At 44.6% G+C, this 16165-nt stretch overlaps 2 protein-coding genes across 2 annotated transcripts in view; one reads left to right on the top strand and one right to left on the bottom strand.

Moving 5' to 3' along the window:
* Window positions 1-405: 405 nt before the first annotated feature.
* On the top strand, window positions 406-14702 carry WNT16 (Wnt family member 16). The gene is made up of 4 exons (XM_045031491.1): window positions 406-678; window positions 794-1041; window positions 5076-5362; window positions 12208-14702. The coding sequence occupies exons 1-4, from the start codon at window positions 584-586 to the stop codon at window positions 12670-12672; spliced, it is 1095 nt and encodes a 364-aa protein (XP_044887426.1). The 5' UTR covers window positions 406-583; the 3' UTR covers window positions 12673-14702.
* Window positions 12596-16165, bottom strand: part of FAM3C (FAM3 metabolism regulating signaling molecule C) — a 75938-nt gene continuing 72368 nt past the window's right edge. Inside the window, exon 11 of the mRNA XM_045031510.1 lies at window positions 12596-12729. The gene's annotated coding sequence lies outside the window, so the exon portion shown is untranslated. The remainder of the gene's footprint in view (window positions 12730-16165) is intronic.

The raw sequence follows: 16165 nt of genomic DNA, 5'->3' as shown, positions 1-16165 counted from the left end.
ACTCCACCCTTAATGTCACACGCGCTGGTGGCATCAGAATCCCCCATCAAAGGGAAACAACCTCACCAGCCAGTCCCGCAGAGGAAGGGAAGCGCATTCGGTGCAGCCCATGCTACGGAGCTGGGCGCTCTGGGGACACCTGTCGCACAGCCGAGCCCCTTTGCTTTCTCCCAGAGCAGAGGCCGGGACCCGCACACAGACGCCGCGTCCCTCTCCCCGAGCGAACCCGGCCTCTCCCCGGGAGCCTGTTTCAGAGCCGGTGTCCCGCGCCGGAGCGCCCCCTGGCGGGCGAACCCTTGCCAACCCCCTGCCCCGCGAGCTCTGCGGACCAATGGGCGCTCTCGCTAATATTCATGAGCTGCCGCGGGCCAATGAGCGGCCAGGCGCGGCTGCAGGGGCCGAGAAGGCTGGGCATGGAGAAGTCCAAGAGGAACCTGCTCCCGGTTGAAGCGAAGGCACCTCTGCCCGGCCCGGCTCTGCGCTGCCGCGGCCGCCCCCAGGCTGCTCTCGCCGGGCTCGGAGCACAGGAAGAGGCAGAATAAGGGGAAGCTGCCGCCGGGGCTGTCACCTGCGGGCTGCCTCCATGGGGCGGGCTGGCTGGGGCTTGCCTCGCCTGTGCGTGCGGTGGGCAGCGCTGCTGCTGGCGCTCTGGCCCTGCTGCGCCCACGGGAACTGGCTGTGAGTCGGGGCGGGGGGCGGCGATGGGGCTGGCGGGGCGGCCGGGGGAGGGGGCAGGTCTGTGGCCGACAGACTCCGGCTGCCGCTGGCTCTCACTCCCGGGCTGGTTCCGCAGGTGGCTGGGCATCGCCTCCTTCGGGGTCCCGGAGAAGCTGGGCTGCGCCGGGCTGCCGCTGAGCGGCCGCCAGAAGGAGCTGTGCAAGAGGAAGCCCCACCTGCTGCCCAGCATCCGCGAGGGCGCGCGGCTGGGCATCCAGGAGTGCCGGAGCCAGTTCCGGCACGAGCGCTGGGACTGCCGCCTCCTGCCCCCCGACGCCGCCGCCGCCGCCGCCTTCTCCGTCTTCGGCGCCGAGCTGAGCAGCGGTGAGTCCGCGGAGGTCCCGAGCCCGCTGCGCGCCCCCAGGTGCCCGCCAGCCGGGAGGGGCAAAGGCGCTGGCACCTGCCAAGCCCTGGCGCCTCGGCCGGGGTTCGGCGGCCGCCGAGCAGCGCTAGTCCAACTTGGGGCGCAGCGGGGCTGCGGAGGCCGCTACTCCAGCCCCGTCCCCGGGGGGCGCGATCCGCCCATGTGCCGGGGCTAGACGGGGGCGCCGGGCGGGGACGAGCTAGAGGCTGGGAGGTGCGAACGTTGCACGGACGAGCAAAGCCCCCCCCCAGCTGTCCCCGCTTATGGAGGGCAGGGGGGTCGGGGGGGCGGAACCCCGGGGCCCGCCCATGCCCAGCGCCCCCCGTGTGTCCCCTCCACCAGCTGCTCTCCAGACACTTTGCTTATAACCTGTCTATGGACACGCTAAAGGACCCCGCGGCCGCCGCCGCCTCCTCCTCCTTTTCCCTGGCAAACGGCGGGCAGCGGCACTGGCAGCAGCAGAACACAGCTGCTTTGATCCTGATCTTCAGACGGGCTTGGCAAGTGTCCGCCTCCAGCGGGGGAATGGCTGGCTGGTGTAACTCACCGTGCACCTGGGCTGTTGTGTTCTGGTGGGGAAAAAACACATGATGCAACTTTACAAGGGGCCTGGATCTGATCTGACCTTGCCAACGCCTCCATTGACATTCGTGCAACTCCTTTGATTTACATGGAATTACTCCTGGCTGACATCAGTATAAGTGAGGGTAGAATGAGGTGCATTATTGTTTAAATTCTTTTATATACTGCTGGCCTTCCTCCCCCAGTTTACACTAGAGATTTGCCCTGATTTCAGCCATCTCTAGACAGCTGCCAAAGGCTTGATCCTGCCGTTGCTCAAGTCAATGGAGAAACTCTTATTGATTGCAGGATCAACCCCCAAGTGAAATCCTACATAGACAGGCAAAGACACCATAAGCCTTGATGTGCACCAGTGTTGTTTAATCTGATTTCAAGCAAGGGTCAACTGCATCAGTGCAAATCACAGTCTGTAGTAGTGTACTGTGTCTACACTAGCTGTAGCAGATGGGTAGGGGAAGGATGGCTGAAATCTGCAGTGTAGACAAGACCTAAGTCTAAATTTCCAAAACTGTCATAGCTTATTGTAATTGTTTAATTTTGATCTGCTACATCCCTGCATGGCAAAGTGTTGTTTTAAATATTAATATTCTGAGATGAATATTTGTGCAGTTTTAATCCCTTTGTTTCACAGTGATGAAATTAACTGAGCAATCATAAACATCATTTCAAGCAAATCATTTGATTGTTTTATTTAGAAGTGCACACAGTGGGTACAATATCAGTGTAGAAATGTACCATGTACAGTGTAAATAAGAAAAAAAAAAGAATCCAAATGTTATGTTGTCTTAATTCTTTAAACATTTCTCATCGCTCTTTTTTGATTGTTTTATTTGTTGTGTTATAATCACAGTATTTTAAACATATTTCATTAATACAATAATTAGAATGCAAGACCTCAGTTCAGCAAGGTATTTAAGCACATGCTGGCTTTAAGTATGTGAGTGGTCAATGGGAATTGGCTGAATCAAGGCTTAAACTAGGGGTAATTTGTCTATAATAGATGAAAGCATCAGCTCCTGCAAGAAGCTCTCTCCATGCTCCCCTGGAGCCTCGCTGACTTGGCATCTATCTTTGTTGATCAGGTTGTAGGGTCTGGGCCGAATTTAGTAATTAAACACAATTATTTTCAAAGGTGTTTCACTAGAACACATTTTCCTTTAATATAATTGTTTTATGCCAAATGTTTATGGCTTTAGATACTGTTATTAAGTGATGACCAAGGCACTGATCTCCCCTCCCCCCCACAGGAGTAGTGTCATTGCTCCCAAACACTTTTGCACATGGTTCATTTTACTCACATGAGTATTCCCATTGAAGTCCTGTGCATAAGGTTACTCATCCATGTCAGTGTTCGCAGGATTTGGGTTCAATCCCACGCTACTTGTCTGAATGAAGAGTGCACAATCAGGTCCTTCAGTAGTTTACGATTGTATTTTGTCCCTATGTAATGGTTGCTAAATGCTATTATACAGCACTTGAGAAATAAACCACAAAAATAAATAACTAAAAATAAGCAATACAAAGTAATGTAAATTTGGAAAGGGCCATCCTTGCAGTTACCCCTGTGAATAACTTTATTCATGTGGATATCAGTTGGGCCCAAACTTAGGGACTGACCCTGCAGATACTTACACATGAGTGTCTTTACTAGTGTGAATAGTCTCATTGGTGTTTTTTAAGGGAAAAGTTGTTTTGGTGCCATCAAAACACTTTAATAGAAATGAAGTTCCTTTTCAGTGAGCAGTATGGATAACTAAAACTCTCTCTTATAACAGTGGAGAAAATAGTAGTGCTTCAACTGATGGCAGGATGTTTTAGATGGCCTTAATAGTGTGCTAACCTTACCAGAGCCTTTAAAGATATCAGGCCAGATTCTCTGGGGCAGTCACTTTATGCCACACCTCCAGCAGAATTTGTCTCTAAAGTTGGCTTAACCAGCATGGGAAGAGTCACCCCAGGGCAGTGGTTCCCAAACTGGGGGTTCGCAAAATGTTACAGGGGTTCTTGGGAGAAAATTCCCTAATGGTGGACAGAGCTGTCCCTAGGGACCCTGGGCAGCATGGGACCAGCAGCCTGGAGCCCCTGGACTTCCAAGAGCTAAGCAGATCAAAGCAAGCATGTCTATCACACTGAGGAGATTTAAACTTCAAGATTCCTTATAAGAAATAGAAAGGGAGGTGGATATTTTTTGCTGTTTTTAAAATTAAATAGGCAGCTAGTATTGTTTTTTAAATTATTAAGAACAAGTTTAAGCTTTGTTGTAACATGCGTTGTTTGTCTGGACTGCTCAAGACCTGAATGCTTGTGTAGGAGGAACTCTTTGAGTTGGCTTCTTAAATACCTTCATGCTGTTTCACATCTGATACTCCTTGATGAAACATAGGAGCCTTGTCTTATAACAGACTTATTCAAAGTGATACAACCTACGAAAGTGAGATCTTGGAAGAGTGTTGCCATTTTTGTAATGTAATAATACTGTAATGATAAATAATAATAAATAGTGTGTAATAAGCATGTCAAAAGAACAAATTTTATATTTCCAAGATCACTGCTTTTATAATTTATACTCAGGTAAAGGAGAAAATTCCTGGAAATATTCATTTTTAGGAGGGGGTTCGTGAGACTTGACATTTTAGTGAAAGGGGTTCACAGGTTATTAAAGTTTGGGAACCACTGCCCCAGGGCAAGGATCATCCATTGGTGGCATAAAGATAGCACTTTGGCTTTATGTCACTTCCCCTTCTTAATGCCAGCCTACCAGAGAAAAGGGAGTATGGCCAAAAACCTTTATGCCACTTTGATCCCTGGCTGTGGTTTCAGCTTCTTCTGATTGTTGCACCCTTTGTAAATTAGAACAGCCCTGAGGTTCTTAAAGGTGGCATACAGTGGGATCTGGCCCTGTACAAAGACAACGCTATGATCCTGGGCGTGTACAGGTGAGCTTTGGGTCACCCCATGATCTGAACCATTTTCTCCTTATTCAAATCAGTATTAATGGTGGAGAGCAGCAGGTCTGGTCAGAAGTTTTCAATTGAAATTTATTTTTGAAATTTTTCTGGGGCAAAAACCCCACAAATCCACTTCTGAAAGTGGTGAACAAAATGACACATGCTCAGAATGAAGTAGCATAATTAAGGGAACAGTCCTGAAAAATGAAATGTATGTGAGCAGTCCTTCCGCATCTGCGAAGTCTTGTTAGGCTGGGGTCTCGTTTCCATGACACCGGTGTAACTCCATGAATCAGGCTCACTGACATCAGTGGGATATGGTGTAAATAATGACCGTAGAGCCCTCTTATTATTTCCCTTGAATAATAGCTACTGGGGATTGACTTCCAAGATTCATTTGTGACAATTAATAGTGGCCGGGTGTGGTTAATCTCTAAAATAACATTTCCATACATTCTTTTTAGGCACCAAGGAAACAGCCTTTATATATGCAGTGACGGCGGCAGGCCTTGTACATTCAGTGACTCGATCATGCAGTGCAGGAAATATGACTGAGTGCTCCTGTGATACAAACCTGCAAAACGGTGGCTCAGCCACTGAAGGCTGGCACTGGGGTGGCTGCTCTGATGACATCCATTATGGAATGTGGTTTAGCAGAAAGTTCTTAGATGGGCCTATTAAGAACATAACTGGAAAAGACGGGAACGGATTGATCTCAATGAACCTGCACAATAACGAGGCTGGAAGGCAGGTATGCATTAGAAGTTAGAAATCGAACCAAATGCTTGTTAGATTTAACTGCCCAAAGTGGCATTAATGCAAAGAGGCCTGATCCTGACTGCTAGCAAGGATTGGGCCCATGGCAAGAGCCAAACTAAAATCTCCAGAGCAAAGAATTTCAAAACTGAGGCTAAAAATCCAGGCTATCATCTGTCTAACTCACTTTATAGTTAAAAACCAAAAACCACAAAATAATTTTGTCAGAATTGGAGTGCAGTAGAGACTTTTGTCTTGCATGCCCCTCCTTTAGTCAAATTTAACCACACCCTTCTCAGAATAATGCTTGTGGCTTCATTTCCTTTCTGTTATATACAATGGGCTGCATTTTTTTTTAACCTTTCTGTGGGTTGACAGAGTGGACATCAGGTTTCTTAGCTGCTATAGTCTGTTTTTTTTAAAAATGCTCTTTACTTTGTTGCCCACAGTGCATTACATGCTGTTATATAGACCCATGAATAAGCATTTTTAGACAGAGTTTATATACAGTCTTTCCTGAAAGAAGCTGAGTACCCACAACTCTCAGGAAAGTCAGCAAGAGCTTTGAAATCAGTTGCAAAACTCTCATTGACTTCAGTAGGATCAGGATTAGGGCCCACAGTCTGCAATGATCAGGCGCTTGCCTATCACTCTCTCAGTTCTACCTACAATTAAAAATTAAATAAAAATTTTTAGCGCTGAGCACCATAGTTAGGTTGAGGTAGCCCCTTGTCTTGACCACTTCCATCAATGTAGGAAGCATCTATGCTATAGCAGCATAGCTGTAGCTGTGTAGCTGTAGTGTAGATAAGCCCAGGATAGTTTTATTGAAATCAATGGACTGTTGGCAGAGTAAGGTACCACTTTGTGTGAATAAGGATAGCAGAATCTGCCCCAATGAGAATCTAGGAATTTAGGACCTTACAGGATTGCAGGCGTTTTGTAATACAGAGCTCTACAGTACAGCACAGAAAAGAGCACTGTAGAAATCATTTTTCTACAGCGCAGCACTGGTTTTTGTATTTAAAAAAAAAATTCATCCATGGCAAGCTTGTAGCAGTTAATGATCTTTAGCCACACTGTTTTTGCAGCAGAGCTGGAATTGTTGTTAAATACCCTTGGAGAAAGTATGCAGACTATTTTGTGTGATTTCCATACAGTAAATATTTTGCAATTTAGCTGTGAGCTGTAGGGTAAAGCAAATACTGCGGCTTTTATGCAACGTGAAAGAGAAAGCAGCCCTCATTATTTGCAGTTAGGATTTTACTCTAACCATGGTATCAGTGAGTAAAATATCAGCATAAATTCTCTTGATTGTCCTAATTTCAAAATCCTTAAATAGACGTTGGAAAGAATTTAAACTGGTGTTCTGGGGCCTACAAGAAGGAGGTTTTGCAAGATATTGTGCTATTGTTTGACCTTTCATAATAAATACCATCGTGTTTCAGATGCCATGTCATTGCAAGAACAGTCTTCCAGGGAGTGATGTGACACTGTTCATTTGGAATAACTGGTACTGGTTTTGGTATGTGTAGAATACTCCAGTTCCTGTGCCATCTCTACTCAGAATCCTGTGTTTAACCTTTGATATCCTAGTTTGCTCTAGGACATGTAACTTGAAAGTAGGAAGGATTGGAAGATGGGAAAGGAAGAGTGGTCCAGTGTTTACTAGTCTGAGACTGAGAAAATCAAGGTTCAATTCCCTGCTCTGTCAGAGAGTTCCTATGGCAAGTCATTTAGGCCCAGATTCTCAAAGATATTAAGGTACCTAACTCCCAAATGCCAGTGGGAGTTGGGCACCTAAATACTTTTGAGGCTGAGGGCCTTAGCTTCCCTGTGTCTCAGCTGCCCTTCTGTAAATGGTGGTGGTGGTGGGGGGGGAAATAATTGTATCTTACCTCACAGGTGTTGTAATAGATGAATAGACTTGTGATTGTGAGGTGCTCAGATACTATGATATTTCAGATATCTAGACAGACTGGGGGCCAAACGCTCCCTTCTGGTTCCACAAGTAGAAAGAAGAAAAAAAGGAATGGATCTGGGTGGGGTGGGCTCCGTCGTATGCAACCCCTGTTCTTCCAAGCACTGTAGAAACTTCTCCCTGGATGCTTCTTGAAAATAAGTGAGTACAAGTGAGCTGGTGACAAGAGGGGTTAGCCTCAGGAGTCTGTTCCCCAATCCCATGAAAATTCCAAGTGTATGTTAATTTTGACCCTTTCATAATGAACATACACTGTTCCCCTCTTGTTAAGTGGAAGTTGGAGAGAGCAGCAGTCAGGACCATTCTGAGAACACTGCCCCTACAGGAGCTGTGTTGCTGGGGAGGGGAGATGTGGCAGCATACAGCATCCATATGGATTTCCCTTGTCTCTGGTGGGTCTCAGAAGGAAGGAACCTCACACCTTTCTCTTGGGGGTGGGTGCAAACCTCTCCTCCCTCAGGGAATGATCAGGCTAAAACTGAGAGTCTGAACTCACAGGGTTCCATGTCCCATAAAGGAATATACTAATTGACCCATCAGAATATTGTATTGACAGATAGGCAGAGGAACTCACAAGTGTATTGCACTTCTTAGCTCCAAACATATTAGATAATGATTTGGGGACAGGATGACTCAGAGGATGTCTAATGGAGCTGTTTGGAATTGGTTATTGGTCTGCTAGCGAGTGAAATGTCACCTGCTTAGTGGCCTGTGTGAAATGAGGTGATGGCCTTATCAAGGTCCAGATAACTGTCATCAGAACCACAATCCCTGTTGGCACTCTTGGTGACAGCATCGGCAGAGTGGATTGAGTGGGTGTGGACTGAAGTACTTACTCTGTCCTATCATTGCTCCAAATGGGGCTGTTGCTTATAGGCCAGAGCGTATGGTCTAAAAAGAGGATTCAGCCACCAGCATAGCACCTTTCACAAACAGTAAATTCACCTCGTTTCCCTGTATATACACATACATACATAACCCATAAAAGCACTGCAGTGCATGTGACAGTGCCCATATGGCATAAGTTTCTAGCTGTAGTGGATCAGAACATATTGTACCTTGAAATGCCCTCAGATTATGCAGAAACATGAGACCATAATTTCCAGCATCCAGACACAATCTGGCCTGCTTTCATTTAGATGCTTACCATTAGGCACCAAAGTTTGGCCTCATGCATAGAAGCTTGTTTCATGACAATCTCTTGTTGCAGTCAGAATATGAATACACCGCCTCACAATGCTATCCTTGCAGTCACCTTTTAGAGCAGAACCACACTTTAATAAGGAGGGTGTATCCCACATCATGAAGCACCATGGGGAGAGGTAATCAGAAACACTTAGATACTGGACTAGGGGTGAGAATGAGGCTCACATCATTCGCCCCACTAACTTCAATGGGGCTAGTCATGTGTGGAAAGTGAAGTTTGTGAAATTATTTGCAAGATCAGGGTGTATGTTCATACAGAACCTAGAACTAATGTGGTTTCAGTCTACTTGGGGATGCTACATTCTACCATGATACATATAAATAATAATGGTAACTAGGATAATACTTTGAAATAGAATCTCTTTGTAAAACAGGTTTACTGTTTACATTCTCTATATGGTTTCTGTTTTTCTTTGTCATTTTTGCTAGCTTCTCAGGTTATTTACATTGTAACAAAGGCCCTCTTCTCTCAGAGGCCAGCTTCTCCTCTGCCTTAATCATAGTGAAGACTTAATGCCAAAGCTGTGACTACCCAATCATTTCCTTATCAACTGATTCTGAAGATACAAACACAGGATTATGATTGTACAAATAAGTAGTGAGGAAGAGAACACAAGTATCTGCCGTGATTGCAGTGGTGAATCAGAGTGTTACTGGAAGACTATTGTAAATTGGGGATGTCCAAGGGTAGTCTGGGCATAGCCCCTACACCCCATTCTTGCAGAGGAGCAGTTTGGGTGTTCCTACTGCCTGGACATAGCAGCCTCCAGCTCCAGATATGGCCCATGGGGTCTTGAAATGTTGCCTGCAGCTCCTTCCCAGGTCATTAGGTTCAGTCTGCATTGACTAATGGTTCTAACAGGTCAGGGCTCATGCCTGCTATTCCTCTTTAATGGCTCTGTGAATGCCTCACTTGTTTGACTTACCAGCGACCTCGAGCAACAAGCAATTTCTATTCATGCACCAAGGAAGGTACAAATCCAAGCAAATATGGTCATGTGTATTTTTAATAATGTTTGTAGAGTTATACATAATTAGGTGTAACCTTGAAGATCCAGGCACGTTGCCAGTGCAGCCCTAAGTATCACTCTGGGCTCAATCTGGCAATGTGCTGAGAGCCCTGAACTCCCACTGAAGTCAACGGGACCTAGTCAGGGCAGGGTCCAAAGCTTCAGCCACCCTGATAGAAATGGGTTCATTTTTTGTTCCAAATTTACCGTAATATTAAAACTTAAGGCAGGGACAAATCACTTCATCTGCACCAAATTATAACAACTGCTCATTTGTTAAACTTGGGGGGGGAGGGTGGCGGGTTGCCAGTCAAGACACAAATAAAGACAGTCCTTGGCCCTTGGAGTTTGCAGCCTAAGACCCTGACTCTTAAATCTGTCCTTTGAGGATAGAGCAGTGCCCCTGATGTCACTGGGGCTCTGCATGGGGGCACGGCTCCAGTGGCTTTGATCAGTCTGCAGGATAAAGTAAGAGTCGCTGTGAAATCCAGAGGAAGGTGTTAAATTTGTATTTTTCCTCCCTCACCCCCTTCGTTCCTCTCCTTTTATAAATGCTAGGGTGGGGAAGGCATGTGATGGACATGGGCGAGTATTTGTGGGCATCATGGAGGAAGTGGGTCTGTGGGAAGGATTTGAGTAAACAGAGGACAAGTTTTTTTCCAGTGGATGCAGAAGAATTTGCTCCGTAGTTTATGTGGAAGTGTGTGTTCCTGTACAGAGTTCTCCTAAGATCTTCGTGTTGTTGGTAAAGATACAAAACTGGAAAACACACCAGACTCTATTGCCTTATTAGTCTGCTGTAGGCTTACCCCAAGATCCCTTTTACACTCAGTTGTTATAAATCAGGGTAAATGGCCTTTAACCTTTCTGCACTAATAGCTTAAAAATGTATCTACTTTGCTGTATAAAGAGTTTAAAGAGAAGCTTTTAGCTCCACTATTAAGTCTTAAAAATCAGCCTTTCTTAGTACTCTCCAGCTACTGGTGCTTCAAAAAATTTCATCAATAAATTGTTTAGTGATTAAAATGTATACATTTGTTGTGGGAGTGCAGGACAGGGACAAGTTAGATACACTACAGACAACTATAATATGGACTTTTCCACACCAATTACCAATGAAGCCATATAGAGTGTTACTAATAGAGAGGTTCCAAAAAAATGTAGGCTTCATTGTTTTGCTAAGTCTGTGTATATCGGGGTGGGCAAACTACAGCCCATGGGCCGGATCCGGCCCCTCAGTGCTTTTGATCTGGCCCGCGGGTAAGCAGCTCCGGGCCGGAGCCCAAACCCTGAACCCCTACTGCATCCCAACCCTCTGCTCTAAGCCCCCTGCTGCACCTTGCACCCCACCCTCCTGCCCTGAGCCTCCTCCCGCACTGTGCACCCCCTCCTGCACCCCAAACCCCTTCCTTGAGCCCCGCATACATCCTACACTCCCCCTGCACCAACCCCTTGTCCTGAGACCCTTCCTACACACCGCACCCCCTCCCAAACCCCACACTCCCTCCCACACCCCAGCCCCCTGTCCCAGCCCTACATTCATGGCCCTGCATGCAATTTCTCTGGCCAGATGTGGCCCTCGGCCCAAAAACTTTGCCCACCCCTGATGTGCATGATAGTTTTTTAAACTTTTCCAGAGCTGTGTCACGTGTACCAATAGACACACCTCATTGTTTACTTCTACGTATGACCATCCATGAGAGATTGAAGGGGAAACCATTACACTCACTCTCTGCTAAAGATTTGAGCTGCAGTCTCAGCTGTAGGAAGTTAGTGCTTTGTTTACAGTCTACAATTTTTCGAGGCTGGCTCCAATATAAGCTCTGCCTAGATTCTTGCGTGCGCTGCAGAAGCCTAATTAAGGCTGCAGACACCCTTTGCCCTGCAGACACTTTTTATTAAGTCGTCTTATATCTGAAAAGAATTTCAAACTTATTCCACCCAACAGAAACACTTCAAAAAGGAAAGTATTAACTCTACTGATATTTCTAAAATACTGCAAAATTATAAACAATATGGATTAAGTTACACTATCAAAATACGTTAGCTAGTGTTTGTGTGCAGTGGAAAAATGCAATGAAAACAAAAGATGTTAATGGCAAACCTAACTTAATACCTACCCTACCTACCTACAACAGTAGAGCCTGATCCTGCCTGTGTGACAACCACCTGGGACTTAACCTAAGACCCTGGATCTAAATTTTCTCAGCTAAATCCACTCTCATTCCCAAACTGTGCACTGTTAAACATCATTGCTATGTTCCACTCAAGAGGTGGCTGCATTTCAGCAATGGGTGGAATGATTAAGTATATGTAGTTTAGGGGAAACTTTGAATCCTTCAGAATGAAAAAAAGGCATACATGTCAATTTTGAAGTAGCAATAATGGAAACGTACAACTTATTTTGTCTTGCTAAGATGAGCTGCAGGTGCTCAGCACCTCTAAAAAGTCAGGCCCTGTGCATGTCTTAAGCTAGGTACCCAGAGAGAGTAACCACTAAAAATTTGTCCCTTCTTTTTCCTTGTTTCCCCATCAGTAAAATGCTCAGAGACCTATGGATTACTAGCGAATGAGCAGTATTTTTAATGAATGAGGAAATATGGTGGAATTAAAGTCTGAATATTGGTCTCGATTTGTTTTCAGGCTGTAGCAAAGCTGTTGTCAGTGGATTGCCGTTGTCATGGAGTTTCTGGGTCCTGTGCCGTGAAAACTTGTTGGAAAACTATGTCTTCATTTGAAAAGATTGGCCAGTATTTAAAGGATAAATATGAAAACAGTATACAGGTATCGGACAGACTGAAGAAAAAGCTACGCAGGAAAGAAAAAGCCCAACGGAAAATACCAATCCGCAAGGAAGATCTTCTCTACATAAACAAGTCACCCAACTATTGTGTAGAGGATCGCAAACTCGGGATTCCTGGAACACAGGGAAGGGAATGCAACCGCACTTCGGAGGGACCAGATGGTTGCAACCTCCTCTGCTGTGGCCGTGGTTACAACACTCACGTGGTCAGACACGTGGAGAGGTGCGAATGCAAGTTTGTCTGGTGCTGTTATGTACGCTGCAGAAGATGTGAGAGCATGACTGATGTTCATACCTGCAAATGAGATACTCTGCCTCCGAAAACAAAGCAACTCCTTCCTGCTGAACAGGACTCATTCCTCCTGTGTTGGAATAACAAGAGGATCAGTCTCAGTAACAGAGCTCACGGAATGTATTGTATTCCAAACAGTTTGGTTTCTAACTGAAAGAGCAACTCAAGATAAATAGTAGCCTGCACAAAATGATAAAGTAACAGCAAAAATGGCCATGCCTTCTGAGAAGTCCAGGTGGATAGTGACATATTTGCATATGTAATGCCAGAGCTAGTTAGGGGTATTAAACTTTTCATCAGCAACAGCCATAACACGATGATCAAGAATTGCCTTAACGTTGTCAATAAATATAGTGGAAAAAAGTCAAGAAGAGGTATTGGCTTTTAATGGCCACAGGCTGAAAGGATACTGGACATGTGAGAGGTGTCATGGAGTCCTCACTCCCATCTGTTTAATAATGGGAACCATTCAGGAGCTAGAATTGCCCATGTATGGCTTGTTCCTGCATGCTGCTGAAAGAAATGAGGATGCAAAGCTCTACTGTTGAACATGCAGTGCTTGATTAGCCACTGTGCAGAGGAGCAGTCATGTAGTGTAAATGTGTTGGTGCTCAGTAATGTGAGCTGAGTACTTGGGAGAGTGGGGATAATGGGTATATTTTGGGTGGAGATGAGGCATGGCCAGGCCATCGGTGCTGGAGTTCGTTCTAGTGAATGCAAATAGTGTGCACAGTAGCTGCCATTTTTAGTATTTTCACAAGGCTATTACTCAAATGTGCTTAGAACAACTGAAAGGGCAGCTGTGTAGGAGAGAATGGTAGCTGAAGGAAACAGACTGCTGCAGCCAGCTCCTCCAGGTCTCATATGTGTGTGGGGCACAGTGTTCTTGCCAGCCCCCTATCTTTAGCCCCAGTGCCCTCAGCTTACTGTACTGTTGGGTCAAAATTAACAAGTCACCATCTTACAGCTATTTTAGTGGTGGCTTAGCTCTGGTTCTCTTAATCCTCAGCCACATCACATGCAGGATCAAACCAGGAGAAATTTATCATCAAGGGAAATAAATGTCAAAAACAGAACTTTTTTTCCCCTCCTGCCTTTAAGAACATAAGTATGGCCATACTGGATCAGATCAAGGATCCATCTAGCCTAGTATCCTGTCTTCTGACAGTGGCTGGTACCAGATGGTTCAAAGGGAACGAATGGAACAGGGCAATTTATCGAATGTTCCATCCCGTCATCCAGTCCCAGCTTCTGGCAGTCATACTTTAGGGACTCCCAGAGCATAGAGATGCATCCCAGACCCTCCTGACTAATCGCCATTGATGGACCTATCCACCATGAATATCTTTGCAGATATAGTAGCTAGAATATTTCAATAGATCACTCCCCAGCCAGTGTTGCTTATAAAACAAGACCAAATGCATAATGTATTTGATAGATTATTTTAATGGTCTGAGCCACTTACTCTACTGGTATTATTCCCCCCCCCATTTTGGGCCCATTGTTATTTACATCTGTGAAAGGATGGGAACCATTCAGGGATTAGACATTACCCGTGCAGAGCTTGTTCCTGCACACTGCTGAAAGAAATGGGGATGCAAAGCTCAGCTGTTGAACATACAGGATTTGCTCAGCAACTGTGCAGAGAGGGCCATGTAGTATATGAAATGCATCTGGTGCTGATTGTTTATTTGTAATTATGTGTTAAATACTGCTTTAAAAGCATTGTGCGTAAGGGTTTTGGTTGCTGAAATATACAAAGATGTATTTTTGATAAGATAAAGTTTATATTTTGTAAATATTTAAATTATGCAAGTTATAGAAAAGGCTTTAGAGGCATATGTATTAAGTTCCCTGAACTAACATAAGATTACAATGTTTGACATTTGCTGGTTAGATCTCTTACTGTTGCAGTAGCTTTTAACTGACTTTTATTCACACATGTAAGGCGAAAAACATGTATTTGAGCTATTACATAAATGACTTATTTCTTATCAGCAGGGCACTTTTAGATATTACAGCTAAAATACAACCATTATGACACACTGAGAATTTTATTTTTGAAATGAGCAATTGAATTATATTTGCTACATTTTCCTTTTCCTCTTAAATTTGCTTGAGGAAGACCTAGAGAACACAACAAACACTTCTGTTTGTTTTGTACATATGTTATTTTTCTTGTACGTGATGACACTGGATTTGTTCTCTTATTTCCTGTTAGATTTACATATGAGGTTTTCTAAAGAAGCAAACTACATTTACTGACATCAGAACCACCCAAGAAAGATTCCAGTTTGGTGAAATTCACCACAGTTGCCAAGTCAGCACAAGGCCTAACTCTGTTTTTGAGGGCTAGAGTGTGACATACACGGTTCATACGCTTTGTGCTGGCCCTCTGCTCAGAGGTGGATTTCACCTACTCATTTTAATCACAGTAGCGGAGGGCTCTAAGGCACCACAAGAAGTCAATTCTCTTGGGCTGAATCAAATTTAAATATACCTAGACCATCCCTGATAGATGTTTATCTTACAAACCACCAGTGACAGAGATTCCATCATGGGAGTTTTTCCTGCATAATGACTGGAAACTATAATTTATAAAATATGGAATTACAGTACTCCTGTTACCATAGAGCGGCAGAATATATAATTTCTCCTTAAAGAATAGATTTTCCCCAAATCTAAATTGGATTAAAGAAGGGATAGTAGAAAGAGATACGCCATCTCGTACATTACATGGGAGAAGCTGCTTATCTCAATCATGTTCCTTCCCTCTGTCATCTTTGTAAGCATGGAGCAGCAATTTGTGAAAAGTAGCAAAGCTGTGAAGAATGCCACAGGTCCATTTTTTCCAAACAAAGAATAATTATGACCTCTTCTTTAAACTCAAACTATGTTAATTATTTATGCCAGTTTGAATTCAAAGAAACCAGGGGCTGGTATTTTAGGGAGAGAAGTTTAAGCATGATTGGGCTAAATTCATTCTGGGAACAATTCTGTCAAAGTCAGCGAAGTTACACTAAGTTACACATTTTGTTTGCATGCTGATTGTGTAACTTACCAGTCTCTGTGGACAGTGATAGCTATAGAAAACTACCTCTTGGATGGAGATCTCTCACTAAAGGAAACAATATATAGCTATGGAAATTCTCTCTCTTACTGGCCAAATTGTTCTGTACTGGGCAGCACTTTCTAGTGCATTGCCTATATTGCAGGATGCATAGTGAATACTACAGATATATGTAGGAATAACAAATTGTAGGTAAAGAGCAAAAGTCAGTGTGGGCCAGTCAGAGGACATAGTCAAAAGGATACATATTAGGACTGAGATATTGAAAGGCCTATATGAGTGTCAAGTGCCCAGCTTCCATAGATTTTCATTAGGAGTTGGTTACATGACTTCTTTGGAAATCTCAGCCTAGGATGTTTGTGTCACACTTTTAAAAGTTATAAATGACTCATTGGCAGCGAGCACTGTAGCAACAATATTTGCTAAGAAAGATGGC

This window comes from Mauremys mutica, chromosome 1, assembly GCF_020497125.1.
Source record: "Mauremys mutica isolate MM-2020 ecotype Southern chromosome 1, ASM2049712v1, whole genome shotgun sequence".
NCBI classification, from domain to species: domain Eukaryota; kingdom Metazoa; phylum Chordata; order Testudines; family Geoemydidae; genus Mauremys; species Mauremys mutica.
This window is presented reverse-complemented; position numbering and strand designations above follow the sequence as displayed.